The 23,767-nt window shown below is 39.1% G+C and overlaps 1 protein-coding gene across 2 annotated transcripts in view; it reads right to left on the reverse strand.

Annotated features, from left to right (window-relative positions):
- Positions 1–23,767, reverse strand: part of SLIT3 (slit guidance ligand 3) — a 549,687-nt gene that overhangs the window by 209,707 nt on the left and 316,213 nt on the right. For both annotated transcript variants that reach the window (XM_076349680.1, XM_076349679.1), the window contains exon 8: positions 3,436–3,507. In XM_076349680.1, coding sequence (XP_076205795.1) covers positions 3,436–3,507 — 72 coding nt within the window. The remainder of the gene's footprint in view (positions 1–3,435; positions 3,508–23,767) is intronic.

Here is a 23,767-nt window from a genome sequence, read left to right on the forward strand (position 1 = left end):
TTTTAGGGATTATGAAGCTATTTAATTGACACTGCAGTAAGTTAGATTTCTAGTAAAATGTTTTGTTATTATGAACCGTTATTCTGCCTGGAACACTTTTTGTTGATTGAAAGAACAAAGAAATACATTTACAAAGAAAAGAGAACAAATATCATCTAGCCAGAAATCACCCTAAGTAAGGGTAAGTAAGTAAATCACCCTTTATTTGAACTTAGAGAGTAAGCATTTAATTTAAATCCTCATCCCTTCCCACCACAGCAGTCAACAACTTATATTCAGAATCATCTTCCTTCAGGAACTGAAGCAGAGCTTGTCCCATGCCACTCCCTGCATCCCCTGTATGGGCGTAGGCAGGCAGGAGTAATAAAACCACAATTTCACAAAAAGGGGCAACTTTCTAGTTCTGTGAGTTGGGTTTTTTTACTCATTAAATTTGTATAGCTGGTTTCTGGGTTTTCCCATTTTAGTAGTGTGAACTGTCACCTCTTCACCACCTCGCCTGCCTCAGCAGAGCCCTACCTTGTCATTTGTTTAAGTTTTTTGCACAGATATTCTACAGTTTGCTTTTGAGAGGAGATCATTCAAAGAGTCTATCAAGCTGAACAAAGCAGCCTACTAGAATATATTTTTGATAATTATATTAATGAATACAGCCACAAAAAGACTTTTCACAGTACTTCAAAAGCCTAATACACCAATTCCCTGTGAACATGAAAAGCACTGAAGTGATTTGGTACATTTTCAGTTTACCCTTAAATAAAAAAATTAAAATAAATTATTCAATTATCTATCTCAGCAGTCACTCACACATGCAGAGACAATAGGACACTTACCATTAAGCAAATAGGTATGGGGGACATGCTTTAACATAAATAAAGCTGTTTCAAGCAAAGGAAAGCAGATCAATAAAAACTAATTCCTGTCACTTCCAATCAAGGCTAAAAGATCAATGAAACTTAGCAACAGAAAAGACAGTTACATAAAAAAGGTTAGCACAGAAGAGCTGATTTTTTTTGAAGAATTCTTCAAGTGCTTCAAATCTTACTAGCACTTTTCTCTTTTTTTTTTTCCCCCTCCTCCCTGAGAGGTCATGTTCAAGTTGAAGATGCTCTTTATTTTTCCTTCTCTGTTCTTCTTAAATGAGCAGATTGTTTTGAGAGCCATGAAGAAAAAGCTATTTATCCACACAACTATCACAGCAGATGCAGCTGCGGCACAAGCAGCCCCAAATGTCCTGCTAATGGATCTCACTAGTGTCTAAAAGAGACACATAGGGAAAAGACTATCCACACCGCACTGGGCCTCTGCTGGTTGGGAAAAAGGGCTTGTCCCTACTTAAGTAACATTCAGACCAGGGATTCCCTACAAGGGCTTCTAAAAAAAAGCACGTCTAAGTGTGAAGCTATTTGAGAAGGTGTACAAACTGATGATCATTTTTTAAGAAAACCGTAGAGTCACCAAACTGTAACAAACATCATTCGTGATCTATTTGGACTGAATTTGCATCACCAACCAAGAGATTAAATAGTAGATCTTATTCAGCCATTATGCCTCAAACAGCTTGCTGCGTGTTATTTGGCAGTATTTGGAGACTGAAACATGCCACTTGATATTGATGAAACTACCTTTACAGAACATGAGGTGAATGAATACGAATGCAAGTTTGCAAAGGTGCCCTTTTAGCCAGAGACCCTAAATTAAATTTCCAGCAAATCCTTTTAGAGTGGGTCAGCGTTCATGTTCTATAAAATGTGACTCTCAGAATTCAATATAAAAGCTTCCCTTTATAAATCCTATTTATGACTTCCTTCCCCCCCCCCTTTTTTCTTCCCTTAATTACAGCAGAGGGGGATTAGTCAGTGTAAGTCTCCAGGGAGCTATATACAAAGCCATCTCCGAAATTAAACTAAAAGGAAAATGGCAGAAGGCATTGAGCTCTGGTAACAGACAAGACTGACTAATCTGAAGAAGCCAGGCAAATTTTCTGGACCGCTGTGACTGAATGAGAAAAGGCAAAACTCCAGGAACCTTAACCCTACACCTTTATCTTCTTTATCCATTCTCTTCTAAAAGACAAACATCTAATTTCCATTTAATTACTTACATTAAGATCTATGAATGTCACCATTTAATGAAGAACGTAAATTGAAATCAGAGGTTATCTTACATAGATTGACATAAGTAAGAGCCATTTTTCTTCAGTTCTGTTAACTTATTTAATACGATTTTACACACACATCCTCGAAACATTTTATTTTTTCAGTGCCATAGAAAACTTTCAGGCTAGCTACTATGTTCCTTTCTTTGCTTTTAGGACTAAATACATCTTGGCTGAGTTTGAGATTTTGGAGGAAAAAACAGAGAGACTTTGTTTAAACATGACTTTTCCTGAAGTTGTGTATTCCCTAAAGAAATTTAAAGGAATAATTTATTTAAAGAAAATGTTTTTGGTAGGTTATGGCTAAACTATACAAATGCACACACTCTAATTTCACAGTCTTTGTATTTTGGTCTACTAAAGCCAATTAGAGCTTTTCCAGTGGAATGGTGCCCAGCTATAGAAAAATGGATTTGACGTAAGAGAAGCTTTTATAAAAAATGCATCAGAATCAGTGACATTTTGTTTCAGAAAGTATCTGGAAAAGAAGCTTTTTTCAAGTTCTTTAAAAAATTTATTGTTTCAGAAATTAATATTCTGAATTTGTAAAGAAGAAATAGGATTTAAATACAGGATATTAACAAAATTAAATAACTTGATCCATCTGAGCAGTTTTCACAATTTTGGTGATGTTCCAGCTTGGAAAATATTTCACATTATGGATTTTCCCATAGGACAAAAATGCCAGTTTCATTTCCGGGTAAATTCAAAATCTTGATAAAAGTGAATCTTACTTAACCCTGGGAAAAGCCAGTGTGCTTGCTGTCAGGGCCCTGGGGCACCAGCCACCTTCACAACCCTGCCCGGCCTCACCAGGGGCTCCCAGGGCTCCCCAAGCCCTGCCACGGCCCAGGACTCCAACACAGCCCAGCCTGGGGCTCTCAGCCCCTGCCCCAGCGACGCCGTAGCAGTGCAGGTCTCCAGCCCTGCCCCAGCCCGCCCTGCCCGGCCACAGGCCCCATTTGAGCTGGACCCCACCTATGGGCTGATGTCCCGGCCTGGCCTTGGCTGTCCCCATCCCCACAGAGGTGCCTGAGGCTGCCCCGCTGTAGGGGGTCCCTGTGGGACAGGCCCAGCTGCAAGGCCCTGCCCTGCCCGCCACAGCCTTCACAGGGTCAGGCTTGTTCAGTGACCGTCTTCCTCAAGAGAGTCGGGTGAATTGTTCACATCAGGAAGAGACTGAAATAAGATTATTACAAGATGACAAATATCCGACGTGTTGGCTTACACCATTATTATTATTATTATTATTATTTATATTCAAAGATATTACTCACAGAGTCCTGATCTTTGGCATGTGATTGAAACTGGTAACAGGAATGCGGGTGATGTTGTTATTGTTGAGAGTACTGTTAGGAGGAAAAAAAAAAGAGAGAAAAGAGAATAATAGATTGATCAATTATTTACATTTCTTCACCAACACACTATTTACAGAAACAAGCTGCTAAAACTCTTGGTGATAAATCTGCCAGGCTGCGAGCAGTAAGACATGCTGACCAATACCTCAGACAAGTTGTGACATATCATGAAAGATAGTGTTAGGGCAAAGCAACCAACAGCTGCGTAAGAATGGATGAAGGTTACTATTTACCACATCTGAGTACCAAGGAGTACAGGAGATGAGTTTTTATCGATTACTGGAACAGATCCAGACTTTTTGGTTAAGCTGCCACTTTGCTTGAAAACCTGCTGCAACTTGAGTGGAGGAACATCAAAGTCGCACACTGCAATATGAAAGCTTTGCACTTCAAGCGCTCGCTCTCACGCAAAAAGAGAGCTGTTGACTCTCACAGGCTTGTTAACACAGCCGGCTTACATGGACAGACAGCTCAAATTGCCCTTTTGAAAACACACGGATGGATGAGTACCCTTTCTTTTGGTTTCCTTACAAAAAAATATATGGGTAGTGGAATGGACCGTAATAAAACATATCATGACCCAGGCATGTAAGGATTTCTGCTGCTCTATCAAAGCAGAGCTTAAAGAGAAAATGATCTCAGCTGCTGGTCGGGACCCCCTTAGTGCTTCTTATGAAAAATGAACTGACTCGATTATCATCAGCTGAGTGTGCTGCTCCCATTTATATAGCTCCTAATTATATCAATGACTCTCTAGCAAATTAGAAGCTATAAAGTTTATCAAGATGGCACAGGAAATGGAAAGCACTCCAACAGGGCATAATTGCCATGCTCCAAGTGCACCAAATCTGCAAACACAGTAGCCCAGTTTCTCATGAGAGTTGATGGGGCTGGTGATGACTCCATGTCCCAGCATAGCCGGTCCTGCTGCTGGCTGCAGCTGCCTATTTGAAATGTGTGGTGTCCACAGCACAACGGCATGGAGCAACCTCTGCTTTATACGAGGGGCACAGCACTCCGCAAGAGTGGTACGCTTTGGTAGGAGATAGTGCTTTTGTGCATTGTGTTGAGAAAAATACCTGCTGAAGCAACCTAAAGGCACATTGCCCTTCCCTGAACTATTTAGTTGTTCCAATGTTACGTATTTACATAGGACATTTAATCAAAAGCTTTTGAAGAGTCTTACAGAAATTAGCTAGCCCTCTTGGTCATCTGCCAATTTAAAAATGTTTTTACAATTCTGCCTAGAAATCCCTTGGCAAAATCATCATCTACAACATCAGCAGATTAAAGCTACATTAGATTATACCCTATTAAAACTGTTTTTCTGGTACACAGGAAGACACATACGCATATTGGCAAAGCCAGGAGGTTGCAGGGTAACACGGCTATGCGCGGGCACGCTCAGGAGGGGTGTGTGAGCAGGCTCTGACACTGGCAGCAGTGTGTTTGTGTTGCTGCTGCACTACATCCCAGCAGGACAGAACACGACCACTTTGTTATTAGGATCGGAGCTGGTATTTCAGCATAGTGCTGCACCAGATGGATGCACTATTGATCTGGAGCCAGCTTGGGGGCTGACATACCCATGACAGCAAACTGCACCGACAGAGCAAAGTTACTCTTCCTTTCCAAATCTGTGAGCAGAGTGAGATATGTCAGTAAAAGCAAAGTTTTGGAAATCTGGAATCTGCATGTGAGATCTGTTGCCAGAGATCTGTGTCAGTCAAGTCACACACGTTCACACACCAGGCTGGTAAGAGCTGTAGGCCTTAGTGCATCATGGCTTATAGTATAATATATAGTATTCATTCCAGATCCTCTGAAAAACTTGATGGTGCCAAAAATTGGACAAGAAACACATAGCTAAGTATTGGGATCAATGGGTATACAAAATTATGGGTTTGTGTATTCAGTTTCTCAATATGCTAAGACTCAAACGCAGGCTATTATAAATTTACTGGATAAGATGAAGAGGGAAATACTGTTAACTTCAGAAGTAAACCTGCAAGTAAGCTCTTACAGCTACCAGCCATGTCATTTCATCAGCTGCGCATCACAATCTGCACGTGCCACTGCCTTACTTCAGTAAGGCAGTAGCTTCAGCGCTGGAAGTGAACACAATAAGTATCACTGTACATCTGTAGGGCTGAAAAGCTCTGGCTTTGAATTCCTGCTAATGTCATGATGACAACACAAATGTCCCACTGTGGCAGTTTATACGGTGCAAAATGAACCTCTCTGTCATACAATTGCTACTGCTTGATTACCTTATTTAGCTAGTGATGCCAACCAAAGTCTTTTGTGGACAGTTAGTCAAACAAGCATGTACAACTTCAGAAAGTGAACAAAACCTCTTATAAGGGTGCATACATATATAGATCAACACACCCACCCCTCAATATCTATATTTATTTGCTGTTTGCTTTTGCACATGCATGTTGGGAAGTTCAAACAGGGCTCACAAATGGAATTTCTAATTGCACCACCATTTTTTTTTCTGTAAACATAAAAATATAATTCACTCTCTGCCTCAGTTGCCTGTTACATAAAAATGAGCGATGCACTTGGTTGGAAGATTTTAGGTATACACTGATAAATAAAAGCCACATGTAAAGTCAACTCACAAAAATTAAATCACCTACATAGCTGATGTCTGAATAAGTCACACATGGCACTATAGGAGTCAATGGGAGCCACAGGAATTCAAGGGAGACTTTCTATGGATTTCAAAAGGACGTGGATTGGATTCAGGCAGAACAGGATGTGACAGCGAGCTTCCTTCTACGCTAACTGAGGGTAGAGAACACATCCCTGTCTCCCAGTGCAATTCTTTATCTGGATGCGGAAAGGCCAGCCTTTACTGTCTGATTTGATGATTCAAAAATATTTTTAAATTTCTTAAAATATTTCCGTTTAACAGACAAAGCATTATTCCAATCACACAGTATTTCTACTCACAAAATATCAGATGAGAGTGGCTCAGGTTTTGCTCCTACTAAGCAAAGGTTTCCCATAATTCATCAACAAATATATAACCCTCCTTCTAAGAATCCTAAGTCAGTGCTGAATTAATATATTCCTTAAACACAAATTTCAGCGGTAACTCTAACAGATAGCTCTTGCACAGGTGACTTAGTAGCATACTATTTCATCAGTATTTAAATGTTAACCATAATGAAGGCAATAAAACATCTATGATAACAGTAATTATTTCAGAACAAAGAATGCCAAACACTGCAAAGGGCACTAATTGACAGTGAACTGTCTGCATTACAGCCCAGTTGTAGCTGCAGGAATTTAACCCTGCTGCTCTGGCTGTGCAGAGCACACAGCTCCCACGCAGCAAGAGCTCTTTGGCTTTTGAATGGGGACGTTTTCAGGCAGAGGTGTGCTCTAGAGGCGTTCTGCAAAGCTTTCTGTCATGCACATGAAACCTTCCCAGCAATGATTTATAAGAGTATGTGTCCTGGCAGGGGTAAGCACACAATACAGTGGCATTTTTAACACATGAAGGGAAAAAAATAAATTCTGCTCCAGTCGTCTGCTAGCTGCTCCAAGGCCCCAGTCTCATTTTGATCCACCTAAGATTCAAATCCATAGAAACAGATGCACAAACACCAGAAAGCTGTGAGAAACCGAAAACTTCCAGAACCTTCTGACTCCTCCAACATCATATGGGAAAACTTGTATTCTGCTGAGTTTTCCCCAGCCTTAGACCTCCTACCTCTTCCAGAACCCAAGATACACTTGTCCCTTGAAAAAGCACTGTCCTCTCATTTAGAAGTCCTCTCCCTGTAAACTATTCACATCCAAAATGCTGAATCAGGAAGCTGAGGTTATAGACAATGTTATTTATGCCAGCAAACTTCCCACCTTGGGCTGTGATCCTTGTCAGATCTTGCAAGCTAAGCAGAAGCAGACTGCAGCAGTCCTAAGGATCCTCCAAGGACTACTTGGAAGATGCATAACGTGGGATCAGCAATCTTTGAGGTGGTACATCCTCCACCGGTATGAACTGTCATAGTCCCACTGACTTCAATTTACAACCCCCGAGGAACTGCTCTACTAACTCGCTCCTCTGCCAGTTGCCCAAACTGGCTAGAGGCACGCGTGGAGCTGCTTTCTTCCTTCTGAAGAATAAAGCTGATTTATAGCCCCTACTAACCAGATTTTTTTTAAAGGAAAGAATGCTCACTCTGCAATCCTGTCACGATCTGAAAACATTACCTGTCTCCTTCCTCAAACTTTTTGTGCAAATTTAACTACATGCAGTTGCATTTCTGTTCTCTTCTGACTTGCTCCAAATTCATGTACACCACTGTATTTCCCTGACAAAGAGTTGTTAATTCCAGAATCAATGTAATGACATTAAAACCATTAACCTGTAGAAATGACTGTCATGTGTGTGTTTTTTAAAATAATATTTATATATTATTCTTTACTCCTTTCTCCACCCTCTTGAATAAGAATACAGGTGTTCAGGACTAGATGAGAGTCAGAAAAAAATTATACTCCTAATGCTAGAAGAAATCACACAACTTTTATGGAAGATACTTTGGAAAAAAAGGAATGGATTTAAATTTTGAACCCTACTAATAATACAAGTACTTGATTTTAAAAACTCAGGAACTCTAAGCATCCTTTCATGTTCCTTGGACTAATTCAGAGAACAGAAATCCCAGGCTGTCAGATCAATAGTCAAACACTCTCCACTCTGTAAATTACAGAGTACACAGAGATTTTGTTTCTCTTACTTGGAATTCAATTAATGGTCTCATTAAGAGCATAAAATGAATATCAGAACGCCTGGTGACTTACTCATCTGAAATGATAATACTGTCATTACAATATATCTACCCGCTCTGTTCCAGTTAAGTACTAGACATGATCCAAAAGGATCTTCTGGCAACAATGTCAGAAAAATTTACACAACATAACAGAATTATCTGAAATATTAACTATTTAATTTCTTCAATTAGTACTTCAATAAGTACATTGTAAAGTAGTAACTGTCTTAATGTTTTCCAGTCACATTTCAAGTGGGGAAAATACGTAGGAGGATTGGGTTTTTTGTTAAACACATAACACTGAAGACAATACCACCTGCTACCTCCCAGCTTAAAAAAAGTTATGGTATCTATTTTATCATTGGCAAAAGGAAAACCACTATGCAAATGTCCATTTTTCTAAGTACAAGGCATTTTCATAATGTACACAGATTACTAGCTGTGCATCAGTACAATACCCACAGTGATGCTTCTTGTTTACAATCTGAATGGATTAAAATGAAAGGGGAAGGGGAGAACATGTCGTATGCTGAAGACGTCCTTTGTTTTTTGACAGTAGCAGAGACTAATTTTCTTTCAGATTCCATTTCTGCAGCTGATTAGCACAAACAGCTAATCAAATTGAGAAATTATATGGTAGATTAAATTTTTGATTAACACTTTTCCCCAAGCCTTAATAAGCATCTACCATAGTTACTAGAGGTCTGCTGTGCTGGCCATTCAGGTTTTTGATACACGCCAGGCTGCTTTTGTGTCACATTTGGCTGATCACGAGACACTGCAGCATTTGCAAAGTTCTCAGTTAGAAAGAAATATTCAGACCCATTTACTGATAGGTAAATGGAGAAAGAGATCTGAAAACGCACCAGCTCATTTATTGTATTTCTGGTTTTGAATGACTTTTACATTTGGGCACTAGAGATTCTTTACAGGCTTCAAACATCCATGATTTGATAGCAGGAATCCTGCAAGCAACAGTCATTTGGCAGCGCATACTTCTATGTGTCTATGGGCTTCACTCTAAGTTAAACAACGATGTTCATTTCCTTTTCCTGCTCAAAAGTCGCTCAACACACTGTGGAAAGAGCGAAGTGCTGAGTTACCTCACCCTGTGATAAACCTGTATTTTGAAAGTGAGACTTTGAAACGGAGCAGAAAAGCAAATGGGCAAGGCTGGTGGGGAACAGCCATATCAGGCACTGCAGCACTGGTAGCACTAACAAGTCTAACATTTCCTTCTGTCTCCTTCAATTACACCACTGCTTTATCACAGTACGCTCGTTGGCTGCGTATGTAATCCGTGTGTTGTGTGTCCATAATACCATGTAATTGGGCCTAATGCAAGATTATTATCTATGTGCATGCAGTGGATAGCTACAAATGGTGCATCTGCAGGCTTGTAACATTCCCAAGAGTGAATTACTGTCATACTCCCTGATTACTGTTTCTCCCACAACTGCCATGGTTTCCAGGCTTCCTATCCCCAGTGCAACTATACATCCAGTAAATGAGACTGGAAAATTTATTAAGACTTAACCAAGGCATCTCCAAGCCTCTCATGTAAATAGTTTTCCTGATGATGTTATTTCAGTTCAGAAGTGGGTGAACTGATGCAAAAAAATGATTGAGCAGCTCACCCCAACTTGCCAGTGGAGCTCAGAAGGGAACACAATGGTCCGGCCCTGGCAGTGATAGAAAGACAACTTCTCCAAGACCCCAAAGCTCTGGGGGAGAGTGGAGTGTTGCTAAATAAAAATATGTGAAGGAATCTTTTCACAGTGTACATGTGGACTGAAACTGTTGAATCCATGCAAGATCAGACGTCTCCATCAGTATTTATGCACATAAAGAGGAGGACCTTGGGGTCTGTCTGAAATACTACAGATGAAACATGAATTTGGGTGACTGCATTAGCAGCAACGCTGACAGTGACAGAACCTTAGACCTCTATGTTAGCAGATTCGTATCACTTACTCTTAAACCTCTCTCCAACCGTATAAAATTGCAAAGGGAAAAGAAATTCTCTGTTCCTTGTACTCAAGGAGGGTTAAGCAAAGCAGTAACAGGTTTAAATTTCAGAAAGGTGAATTTTGATTAGAAATAGGGGAAATGTTTCTTACAATAAGAACAGGAAAAATACAGAAAAGAGCTCTTACAGAAAGTGCAGCCATGAGCAGTGGAAGCCTGTAATAAAAGACTAAACGAATCCCTGGCAGGAATGGCATGGGACTCCATGGTCCTGCCCTAGGGTGAGACAATAGATGACAACTTCAGACCCCTTCCAGGCCTTATGTACCACCTAATATAACTAAGAGCAGGGGCATTTTACCAATTCCAAAAAGTGAATCTAAATGTATTTTTAGTAATAAAACCAAGACTTGATTTTTATACACTGCCATAATTAATGTTTGAAATTAACTTTGAGATTGCAGGGTAAAAGGAGCTGTATTTTCAATAGCTGTAAAGAGTTATTTTTCACACAGGTCAGAAGGAATTTGCATTAAATTAAATATTTACTGCTTCTCATGGTCTCTGATGAAAAAGCAAAATGGCTTTGGCACTCTATCCCTCAGCACTGAGCACAGTCCTCACCCTCGACTTTCAAGGCATCCAAGATTTGCTTGTTAGGCAAGGTCCAAAACTCAACTGGATCTCTTCAGAGTTTTGGTGAGTCCTAAGTGCCTCTTGTACTCAATCCTTTGATCTCCCCACAGACTGTTGAAGTTAAAGCCCACAACTACTGTGTGGGCATATAATGAAAGCAACTGATGCTGCACTGATTAATCCATTACTCTCAACTGTTAGAAAACATAATGATCTCACAAGGGGCCTTATTCACTGACATACCGCACCAGAGCTCTGATCTGACACCTCAAATTAGCAGCAAAAGCAGTAACAGCTGTTTTTTTGTCTCAATATTTGTACCCAACTCTAAAATGAGCTGGCACTATACAAGTGCTATTTTTAAACACTACGTTAGCCCAGGCAAATAATCTTCTAAATAGTCTCCAGGTGACACATAAAATCCACTGAAATAAATAAAAATAACTAGTTGCCAATTTGTGTTTTCTGTTCTAGTATTAGTCTTTTGCCGATGTGTTCACAAATGTTCTTATCACAGCAACATGAGAGGCTCTAGCATTGTTAACTTGGGAAGCTGACATCAGAAATACAACTAGTCTCAAGGATACAGAGGAAAGAAAATGTTCTTTTTAGAAATGTATGAAAAAATAAAATAAGTAAGCTTAGCATGGAATTATGCACAAAACTGCCAGCAGTGTTTACTGCTACAATTGCCTGATACTTCTCATTCTGTGGCTGCTTTTAATTTGCATATAACTGTCAGATTTTAACTATTTAAGGTCATTATAAAGGCCAGATGTTTATGGCAGATATTTTTTTTCCCCCTCGAAGGAGTGAGATTACTTTCAAAACGTCAGGCTTTGGGGAAACTGGGTTATTGTAATAACAAATTCTTTTTTTAAAATGCCTGTTATGTCACCCAGCAAGAACCAGGGTGATCACATTTGCCTATAACGATAACTTTAGGGTGTATTAACTTAAGTCCTGTAATCGCTGCATTAACTCTCCCTAGAGTCTGGCTGTGCCTTGGCTGGAGTCTCTGGGACTGGTGAGGTCAGGAGCTGAGGCTAAGAGCAGAGGAGAGGGAAAGACAGGACCGGCAGCTAAGAAAATGGTTGGGCAAGCTACCTGGGTAAAGAGATTGGGACTAAGAATCAGTGGAAACAGGTGAAAGAGGCCAGAAAAAAATCGTACGAGCCTGTACAATCAAAGATTGTATTGTCGTATGTATACAAGTGGGAGCAAAATTAAGGATTCTGGTGATGTATATCTGGTGACTGATGCTGAAACCTTTCTACTGTTACCTTTAGCCTTTCATTTATGTTGTATGTGCACATATGCATCATTATGCCTGAATTTACCTACTTATATGACATGCGAATAAATAAAATATGCTAAAACAAGATAAAGTAGAAAATAGAATAATAGAATAGAATAAAATAAAATAAGATGAGCTAAGCCAAGATAAGGTAAAATAAAATATAATACAGGTTATACAGAGAATGAGGGTACACAGTTCATTTAGGTTGTGGACTTTGTTAGATGTTAAGTCAAGAATGTTATTCACATGGTCTTACATGAAACGTCTTACCCCTTCCCCTCAAGGAAATCTCCTCTTTCTATATACAGAAGGACATATCTATTTTCCCACACAATCAAATCACCTGTATTAGCTGTACGAAATACAGTGAGCGTTGAAAAAGCTTTTTAGAGAAATTTCAATCAGCTTTTCAATCTTTTACACGACGTTGTAATTCTAGGCAGAAAACACAAATTCAATCCAGCCTGAATGGAAATTTTAGTTATAAAAGCATTGGTGCAAAGACAAAAGAACGCAGGCTGAAATTATTCTGCCACTGCTTTATTTTTACATTAAGGAATCTCCAATGAGTTATTTTTCTAAACTAAAAAATGGCACAAGAAACACTGCCTTTACTTTTTTTTTAATCAAGAATTTTCCTCAAGTCTTTGCCCAAAGGCTACAGATTTTTTCAGTACACTATATTGGGAATGGCTGCTGTGGCTCTACCTCCCGATTACATCCATAATTTTCTGTAAGTATTTGGACTCAGAGAAAGAAAAGTATTTCTGCAAACACTGAATAAATGTTTTACATCATCAGGGTGGTTTTGATGTTTCTCTATGGTACCCAATTTCCAGGGCTGATATTATTGCCTAGAACCACTGGGAACAAGTCCAATTATCATAATACCCAGACCATTGTCCACTGAAGTCAGTACAAATCCTGTTGCCGATTTCAACAGGGAGAGAATCCAGTCCCTGCAATCTATTTATTTAGGCACAGATTTTCACAGGAGCCGCAGCAATCAAAAATATAATTGTATTCAATTTCAACTCACCTAAATTTTGTTTTGTAGATTCATTTGAAAATCTGTTCAAGGAATTAATATAATTAAATTAATAATAGAATTATATAACTTTAATATAAATTAATTGTTAAATAGATACGTCTTTTTTTCTTTTTTTTTTTTTTTTAGGTTATACAGAGAGATCTCTTACTAAATATGACTCTCTGGTGTTACCCAACTGCATGCATGTCAGGTACTGTAGTTTATGGATTCTGTGCTACTCCTGCCAAAACCAGTGGAAACTGGATTGGGTTCCCGATGCATACAGAGGTCTGAAAGCCTACCAGAGTGTATTTATGGAAAGGATGAAAAAGAATCAACAAGACAGAGTCAGATCATACAAACCTTAAGTTTGACGCATCAGTATTTCAGCAAAAGAAAACTGTTTCCTGCCTGAACAGTTGTTTCTGTTTAGTCCTTTCTGAAGCTAAAGCAGTCTTATAAACATAATTCAATTCAAACTAACACAGTCCAACTCTGTAATTTGAAAGGAGCAAGCGACTTTTGCCATTTGTTCAGGCTGAAGGCATTTAATGATGGAGATTTCCAAGGTAAAAGGTTTCAGCATTCAGTCACCTGAGCACTACGGTTTTCTTACAGGACTCCACCAAAAGAAACTCTAAAGAAACTGATTAAACTCGGATCAGAAAGGAACAGTACCATTCTTCAAAACCATGTTTTAATTTGTCCCATCCTGAGTACACTGCAACCTTAATGCTATAACCTTACGGTAATAGCCTCTATTTTGATAGACTTCCCTACCATAATGAACATATCCTTTTCATACTTGTTGGTGTAACACACCCAGGAACAGAAAAGCCATTCCAAGTGGCAGACAGAAATTAGTTCTTTTCAGAGCTAGAGGAAGTGACAAAAAATGGACTTCTGCATCCATTGTAAGGGGCTATGTGACAATATTCAACCTCTTTGGGACGGTCATTGTGCCAGCCTCTTGCCACTTCATCAACTGCCGCAATGCGGCACTGCCTGCGGGACTGCGGATTCCTGCAAGTCCCATGTTGACCGCTAGGACCAAAGGAGGGAAGAGCTGGCAAACCCCATGTATGCAGCAGACAGCTGCTTGAGAAGTATAAATGTAACAATGAACAGAAATGGCACTGGCAGCAGTTTAGCCTGAGTGTCTGGGTGTCAGTGCAAAAGGTTTTACAAAAGGCTTTCAGGATGCAGGCGATTGGCATCCATGGAGAGTGGGCTGCCAGAACCCCTGGTTTCCTTTTCCCTCCGATGGCAGACCTACCAGGTCCTGCAGGCAAAATAATGCCCCTCATTCCTCTTGCCAGAGTAGCCCCCCTGATTTTAGGAGCCCGGTGTCTCAGCTGCCCCTCAGCTCCCAAGGCCATTGGCATTCCCATTGGGAGAGGGCAGCGGGAAGAGATCTTTCATAGCTCTGGCAACATGACAATGGGCATGGTGCGGCACAGAACTGCAAAGGCAATTCTGAACTTTTGACAGCAGAGGAAGGAAAAGAAGCAAATCTTTTAAAGAGGGAACTTCACCTTTACTGCCAAAAGTGCCTCCCCAAAATGCAAGAGATGCAGACCCTATTTGTGGAATAATTTTATATTCTAACAGTATGTGATGCCCCTACGTGCCATTCATACATGCTGGAAATTAAGGCTAATATATAGGCTAATATAAATCCACATAAATGAAACGGGGAATGTGTGATATACACATTCTGTGAATTTAGACTTGCATGTACGAACAGTTGTTAAGGAAAAGTTACATTTCTAGAGGACAGAAATGTTTTGAAAGAACAAAGACAACACGTAGTTCCTAGACAAGGGCAATTACATGTTTCTTGGTGAAGCTGGAAAGGGATCTGCTTTCCATCAGGACTTAAACATCGAGTTTTTCTTTTAATAATACACTAGACAGCGCTTGTGTGCATCACACAAGAAAAAGGTCAGTATGTTTAAAAACACCTATCTTTCCAATTTTTAAATTTCTCCCAAACACCACCTGCCCATGAGAAGCAGCAATACCTGCTTATATTCATGCATGCGTATGCAATACAGCTAAGAAACCATAACAATTTGAATAGCAAATACTCACAGTGTTTCATTTGCGTTCAGTCCCCAGAGTGAAAAAGTGCAAAATAAAATATACACAGAAAAAAACTCGAAGCACTCATGGATCTGTTCAGGCATATTCTACAAGCGCAAGAAGTAGCTAAATAAAAGGAGTCAATTGTTCTCCATACATGGCTGTTTCTCTGTAATATCTGCATACATACAAAATAAAATATAACTGCCATTGTGGATGGTCTGTCCTAACTGTTTCAGCCTAAGTATTAGCTGAAGTGCCTCACCTGATTTCTAACGCCCTAGCCGTGGACGGGAAGACGGGGTGTCTCGCAGATAAAACGGACCCAACCCTTTTAAGACATCACTGAAATTGCCCAAGGAGCCAGTAAGAAGCTCAGGTGCTCGCGGAGTGGACTAACCCCCTCCCCAGAGCCCGCCCAGCCCGCAACCTCCTTTTGCACCAACGGGGGCTTCTCAGCGGCCTTCAAGCGTCGTCGCAGAGATGCTGCATTGCGGCAATTTATCGATCACAGTAGCCAAGTCCAAAGCTGAACGCCATGAACAAGATCTGCTTTCCCACCCTCCCTTCTTCCCAAAAAGCACTTTTGGTGACAGACACAATGTAAGATACTAATGGCAAAAGACGCAAAAGCAAATCTAAATTACCAGTCTGGTGAACGAAGATCTTGTTCAGTATATGCTCCTACATCCCTTTATCACAGCCATCAACCTGTCTTCCATAATGTTCTCTTCTATTTTACCCTCAAATAAATCCCAATCTCAGCCACAGTCTGGCACTTGCAAACCACAGATATTTCATGCCACCTAGCACCGTGAAGACAAGAGGGATGCGTGCAATTTTTAAAAATTAATGGCACTACTGTTTGTTGTTTCCTTCAATGGCTTTATGTAGCCACCTCATTTGATGCTCTTTCAACTGACCAAACCAGTTTCTGAGGTATCTCTAAAATACTCAAGAGCAACATGGTGTATCACAACAAAGGTTTCTGGATGCCCTTACAGCGTTTTAAAATCTGTTTCTAAGGATCTGCAGATGTTCTAAGTGTGGCCATCCATCACTCGTACATACTAAAACAATTTGGATTATTCACCCCAAACCAGAAACTTAAGAAATGTAATTCCATTTCAAAAGTATCGAACCAGTTAACATGAAATTGTTTCATTTATAACTAAATTAACATAGAAATTGTGATTATTTGGCTTCAAATTACTTCAAAATTGTTTCACACTGCCATCCTTAATGCAGCTCTTACATTTCTTTTTTCTTAAACACAGAACTGGATACGCTGCATAAAGAAAGTCTAATTTACACTAATCACATGCCTTTCTTTTTAAAGTTTTTAAAATTATTTTTCCTGACTTAACCATAACATACACGGTCTTTTCATCATATATACTTACACACATATATACTTACATTATATGCATAACCTCATGAACAGCAGGAAAAAAAGACACTATTTGATTTTTAGATCAGAAAAAGCATCTACCTATGCATTTTTTTCAGGAGATGTAATTATCTACTTCACTTGCAAGCTAACTATCTACATATTACCATTTTGATTTCTAATTTACTATAGATACAATATTATTGTCCCAGCTAAAAATAGTGGATAATGCTAATAATAAGTAATGCATAGTACCCTGATCCCAGCAGGTACAGTTTAAGGTTAAATATCTGACACAATGCTTGACGTGGTAGACCAACAATTCTGGTATACAGAGCTCCCATCATAATTTTACTCTCTCTTTCCAGAGAAACCAGGCTTTTGAGTCCTCTCTTGTATGAAGACTGGCTACAGCACAGAGTCTTTTTCTATGTTGTTCTACCAGCACAGCAGAGGGATAAATGCAACGTCTGAAAAAGACGAACCATTTATACCCCTATAGGTCATAAACAATACCTTTAATTGCACACAGAAAAAAAGAAGGTAACCATTATGTGTTTTGAAACATTTTTTGAAATCATCATTTTTTTGCTGTTGTGGTGATTGACCCCAGAGCAAGCAGGAGTTCCTGCATTCACCACCAGTTTTGGACCCCAAACGGTGTCACAGAAGGGCTGAGGACGTCCGGGTATATTTGATATTGATATCACGGAAACCTGTGCCACATAGGCATGCAGCCTCCTCCCCCAGCCAAAGAGGCCTTATTAATGCCGATAGGATTACATCCAGCTACTGCAGTACTGTCATCCGGCTGCTTTGAGGAGTCATAGAAAAAATGAATTGCAAATTATGGCATAAAATGACTACTCATCTACCTTGAACTTGTTACTTTCCCTCAGAACTCTGTCTTCACCTCAACTGTATCTGCGAGGAGTTTTATTCCCATCATAGTCTTCAGCTCAGCTTTTGGTTAAGGTGTTGATCTGCATGTCTGCATTAAATATATAGTTGAGTGTGCTCTGGATTAAGTCGTTCACATTCATTTGACTTTCAACAGTCAAAATGCTTGTTCTACATCTTTTATATTACTGACGAAGAAACTATATTAGTCAAAGGGGAGGGAGGGCAGGTCACAAGATGAGCAGAGCATGCAAATGATACAATTAATATCACAGGCGAGAAGGTTTGCCAGAAATCGCTGTGTCTCCTAGAGTTTTGACTTTGGAGTCTCGCGGAGCAGTGACTGCAGCGCCAATAAAGGGCTTACACTACACAAGCCATAAAACCGGGCTTCCTCAAAAAGCATATTGGTCAGTGATTCATGAAACTAATAATTCTAACCTGGCACTGCTCTTATCTTGGTAAGTTCTGCAGCCTGCACGGCTCCAGGCTATTCTTAAAGGGAAAAAAACCCTCCAACCTAATGGGAGCAGGAAAGGAGAATGAGCACAGCATTCAACCACTACATATGCTCCAGGAGGGGAAAAATCCATCTTTTCTAAATATGTAATATAATTAGGCATCTGCACTGAGGATTGATAGAAATGTTCATCAATTTGCTGGGACATGCCTGGAATACTGCAGGATTAGCAAAATCACTGATCAATGAATTTATGCAAATACATTCTCCCCATAAAGAGAGAGTTACATTACATCTGTAACAGGCATCGGTGATTTTCAGAGGCCCTCTCTTGCCTGCTCTTATTTTATCTCAGCTGGTCTTTGATATAAAGCCTGTCACCACAGTGCCATCTGGATAGTGTTCCTTTCACTATGCTATACTTCCAACCTCACATTTTGTAATATGTTATAGAACAGAGGTTATCTCAGATTTCATTTCCATATCTTGAGCAATGACACCAGATCGCCCACCAACATGTATCAGCAAATAAAAACATTTCTTATCAAGCAACCATGTAAGCACGCCATCTTTCCTTCATCAGTTCTTTATGCTAATTATGCATCTCATTTCACTAGGGTCCATTGGGGGTGCAGCAGCTTTCTGAAAGTTCTCCAGAAAAAGGCATTTCTGTAGTTAATCTTATCTCCAACTGACTTATATTACAAGAAGCCTTCTAATAACAGCAACCAGGTTCTTCGGGAGCATTTCTCCTTCCCTTAAAGACCTACAGCGATAAAGGAGGCAGGAAGAATGGGAAGGGTATAAACTACAGGACAGTCTAATAAGTAATGGAGTAAAGACAAATGGAAATTATCATTTGTCCACTGATACCTCTCTACTCTGGGTGCACTGTTTCTCAATTGCCAAAACGACTTTTGTTCTTCCTCTGGCATAACCTGATTGCCTGTGATACACGCTCAACACAGAAAACTGGAGATACTCTTAGAAAAGCCAAACTCCTTGTTTTTCACCTAACTGGTAGATACTTCAATTACTCATATACTGCCAACAGTTACTTCAGTTCTGTTTTTATGACACATATTATGTACACGCCGGCTGATGAAATAACTAAAGATTTTAAGTTCATTTTATTAGTTCACAAACATTTGAGCTAATATATACCCTTGGGTAAAAAAAAAACAAAACAAAACCCACAAAACCCAATCATTTTAATTTTACTGTACTCAAGTATGAGTAAGTAAAACAGCTATGCAAAACATTTTAAATAGAAATCTCATTTTCATTACTGTTTTTAGGTATTTTGGTATCAGTTATACAAACACAATTTACAGAGTTCAAATTTGATCCTGATTGCCTCAACCGATCATAATTTCCAGCAAAATAAAGGAAGAAATCACATTCATCTGGCATTTTCAGGCCTTCATTAAGCAATGACATCTCATATATTTAGAATTATGTCATGACTTTCGCTCCCTGACTCTCCAGGTTGGGAAAGCAAATAAAAATCTTCTATCTAGTTAAGACATGCCCAGAATAGCATTTTGCAAATAAGTAAAACTGACTGTATAACTGAGCGTTCAGAATACAGAAGAAAACCACAGGAACAATTAAATCCTGGCTGTAGCACAAAATAGTAATTCATGTTCAGAAAAGTTCAGAAGTTTGCTAGGACAAAAGGTAGTGTGTATTATAAGTACCCTCATCCATGACATCTCTAGCAGAAATTGCACAGATTACTAAATTTTTTGTGAAACACAATCCTTTGTAAGAGGAATGTATTGGATCGAAAAAAAGGAAAGCATGAATAACCCTATTCCACAATGACTGGATGCGTCAGACAATGTACAGAAGAACTGGGGGATGCAGACCGCAACTGGTCTGACAGATCGCGCTCCGTCCCGCAGAACACGACTCGGCGCTGAATCAAGAGTTCGAAAGAAACCAGCGCGCGGCACTTGTAGCTGTGTGCTTTTCTGGACGTTTGTCATGGAGCAGGAAGAAGAGCGAGGCAGGAGTGTTTGGAGAGAAAAGGTTATATATACAAACACTGATAGAACAATTTTAATTTCTAAGACTCCTATTATTTTCATTTTAAGATTTTGGGGATGGGTGGTGTGTTTTCATTTATGTTTACATTTTACAATCTGAAAACGTAACTTTTTTTTTTTTAAGATCAAATATTTAGGGCTCATTTGCAATTGAAGTTACAACTTCAAGTTGCTGTGGATATTTGGGTGACTGTACTTGCACTTCTTCAGTATTACTTGTGAGTGAATTATCATGACTTTTCACACTAGAGCGCCCAGAGTTGAATGGCGGATTCCTGCGTGCATAGTTTGTTGCTACAGACTCAATGACAGAGTCAGTGCTCATTCATTTCAAAAAGCATATGAAACTCAGGAAAGAGGATTTTCAGGCTCAGAGATATTATATGAAAGACCTACAACAATTAACATGACTAAGAACAAACAAAACCCCAAATCATTCCGTATTAGCTCTGTACAGCAAGAACTCATTTGCCTTCTTTCATAGAATACTATTCACCGTCCTCCTAGGATTAGCTCTTGGTGTGCTAAAATCTTTTGGGTTTGGGAATTTTTTTTACAGAAAATCTGCAATGAACAAAATATGTTCAATCTCCAGTCCCTCTGGCTATCGTTATAAAGTAGGAGGAAAAACAGCTTTTACAATATAAACCAAGGAAAACACTCCGCCTAAGTTGCCAACAGTGACTCATAAGTCTTTCTGTCCTGTCCACATGGCACAACTGCCATGTCACCACACAGTTTTCAAGCTACCCCAGCGAGGCAAAACAATAACAAAGTAATTAAAAGGCGTTTTTGCTAAATTGAGTTCTGTATCTTACTGAGATACAGATCCTAAAAACACAAGTATTGTTCAGCACTTCCAGTCTAATGACAATAGCATGATCATTCACTCAATATTACTAGTTTATCCAGTTTGACTGAGCTTGTTGAACCACCTAGAAATTAATTCCTTTTATTCATGTATCCTAAGAGATTGAAGGTGGAATTCTGAGCTCTGAAAGTTTTATCTCTGCTTCATAATTTTGAACATTTGGAAATAAAGCTATGGACTAATTTCTAATCTACAAAGGATACGAACATCATATTGCCACACACCATAAGGAATACTGGACAACTATTCTGAGGAATTCTTTGGGGTTTTTGTTTTGTTTTGTGAGGTTTTTTTTCATAATCTTTAAATGTGCTTACAGCTACACTAATAAATATTTATCAATAATACTGTTATTGCCAGGTATTGCCACAGGACATAACTAAAACTTAAGCAGAGCAGAAAATCTTCTCCTACTAAAAATGACACTTTAGTTAGCGGAAGTTTCACACCAATTTTTTTCAACTTTTCTGCACACTTCTGTTCCAACAGGTCATAAGTTAGTTAATAACTTTTGCCACCCCTTTACAAATACATGCCCCTTTTACATTTTATTGCTGTTTCAGTGGTTGCACACACCTTTCTGTGTGTTGGAATGCAAGAACAAACCCACTGAAAATCGTCTTACAAAAAGGGGGAAAGGAAGTATGTCAACAAGAAAAATCCCTATTTTATCAACAGATTAAAACCAAAACCTTTATGGGAAGCCATACAGAAAATCTGATGCAAAAATGAACAAAACTATCCTCAATACAAAACTACCAAGAAAGGATGTTTAAGTAAGCATGTCATTTCTGCATGCCATTTCTCAGACATTATCTTCACCTTGCTGCAGGGGCAAAGACAATCAACAGAAGGCACCAAAGCACTTTATACTCAACATTTTTGCAGCTTTTTAACCCAAAACTCAGAGTCACCAGTAGCACTTGGCACCTGCATTATGGTCTGTCTACATAGGTCAGATCAGAGGATCAGGGACACCTTTTGGGACATCTGAAACACGGAAGCTCATAAACAAAAAAGTGATCAAAAGACAGTGTTTATATTGGGAGCTGCAATCAGTGCCTTGGTCTGATCCAAGCTTCAGCTGGAGTTAGCAACTCACTGCACCATTTCAAGTACTGAAATGAGTCGCAAATTTCAGTCTTGTTTTTATCTCTGCCTCTGTGCTATTTGTTGGTACAAGAACTTATTCGTAACAGAGGAAAAAGAAAATAAAAGTAGTAAATGAAAACAGCTTGCTTGATAAGCAGAAATAAGTAACATGGACTATGGAGTGCTCTTCATTTTGAAGGATAACTGCACAACTTCCTTCTGCTCCTGCATCTACCAAATCACCAAGCTTCTTGCACTCATGGTTTTTGAGGAATGCAAGGAGAATGAAAAGTGCAATCCAGAAACCAAAGTGCCTTTAAAGAAAGTGTTCTTAATTTATTTTTTTGAGTAATGCTAAGCACTTTGTCTCTGCCCTGCGTTATCTACAGAATTTAGAATTCTGTAGACGGGTGTGCAGAGAAAAGATGCAGAAATGTAAACGTTTGATATCAGAAAGGTCACAAGATTTCAGTAAGATAAAGAAGAAATACATTATTTGGTACCCTTGCAAACTGTTCAAACAGATAATTAGATTAACTTTAGCAAGAATCATTAAATATTTTCTATATATTGCATTACAGGTTAAAACATATCTGCATAAAATATATAGTGGGTCTGAAATGATGAAATTTGGTTTCTCTTGTTAATATTCTTTGATGGTTCAAATCGCTTTAATTTTTTTAACATTTATGACTTTTACAACTCAAGATATGATAGTCTCTGGGGCATTAAGCAAATTTATTTTGATAGCGAGATTTAAATACTCAAACTTTCTTTGAAGAAAAACTTGGAAAAAAATTCAGATTAGATTGGAAGTATGAAACTCATATTTTGTGACTGCAAGAAAAATACCTTTAGAAATAGATACTATCAATCTATTTTCTCATCTTTTAGAATTAAGATGGATTTTTCCTGTAGCAGTATGTCTGTGCTGAAAATTAAAAATGCATTAAAGAACTGATTATGATATATTTTATACATCCTCCTCTTCTCCCACCCACAAATAACTGGCATAGAATTAACCAATTAAAAGCAGAGAGGTAAATAAACTAATTCAACATTTACTACATCCTGGGGAGAAGGAACGCATTCCTGGCAACTTCTTCAGAGCATGCAAAACTCGGTATATTACAAAAAAGGTTCCATTTATTGTCCAGCCTATTTTAGTGAAAGTTATAGCACGGTCTACTGTCAGTGGAGGACTGATTTCGCTCTCTGTGGATATGGAAAATCAGTCCATCAAAAAAAAAAAAAGTCAATTTTATAGGAGTTCATGATTCTTTTTCTTTTCTTCCTTTCTTTCACCACACAGTAGACTTTTCAATCTGACAGACAAGTAAAACTTTATAGTGGTAACACATTACTTTTCCTGAAGAGCGCTGTTAATATAGAATTCCAACAATACTTTTGATAACATAAGTTCCCAGATAAGAAACTCTGCAGATACCTACTGTTAGCTCAATATGAGCAACACACACTATCTGATCAATATCCCAGCCTGGGAGAGAGAGGGGTCATGTCTCAGGTGCCTGTGACAGACAAACACGCACAGCCACCACTCCCAGGTCCCTCAGAAAGCTGAACTTGCTTTTGTTGAAACTGATAGCAAAACTCCTTTGAGCATCAGTCCAAGGTGGGTAGAGCCCTTGGGGCAGAATTCCCAATATTATCACATACA

Source organism: Aptenodytes patagonicus, chromosome 12 (assembly GCF_965638725.1).
Source record: "Aptenodytes patagonicus chromosome 12, bAptPat1.pri.cur, whole genome shotgun sequence".
In the NCBI taxonomy this organism is placed as follows: domain Eukaryota; kingdom Metazoa; phylum Chordata; class Aves; order Sphenisciformes; family Spheniscidae; genus Aptenodytes; species Aptenodytes patagonicus.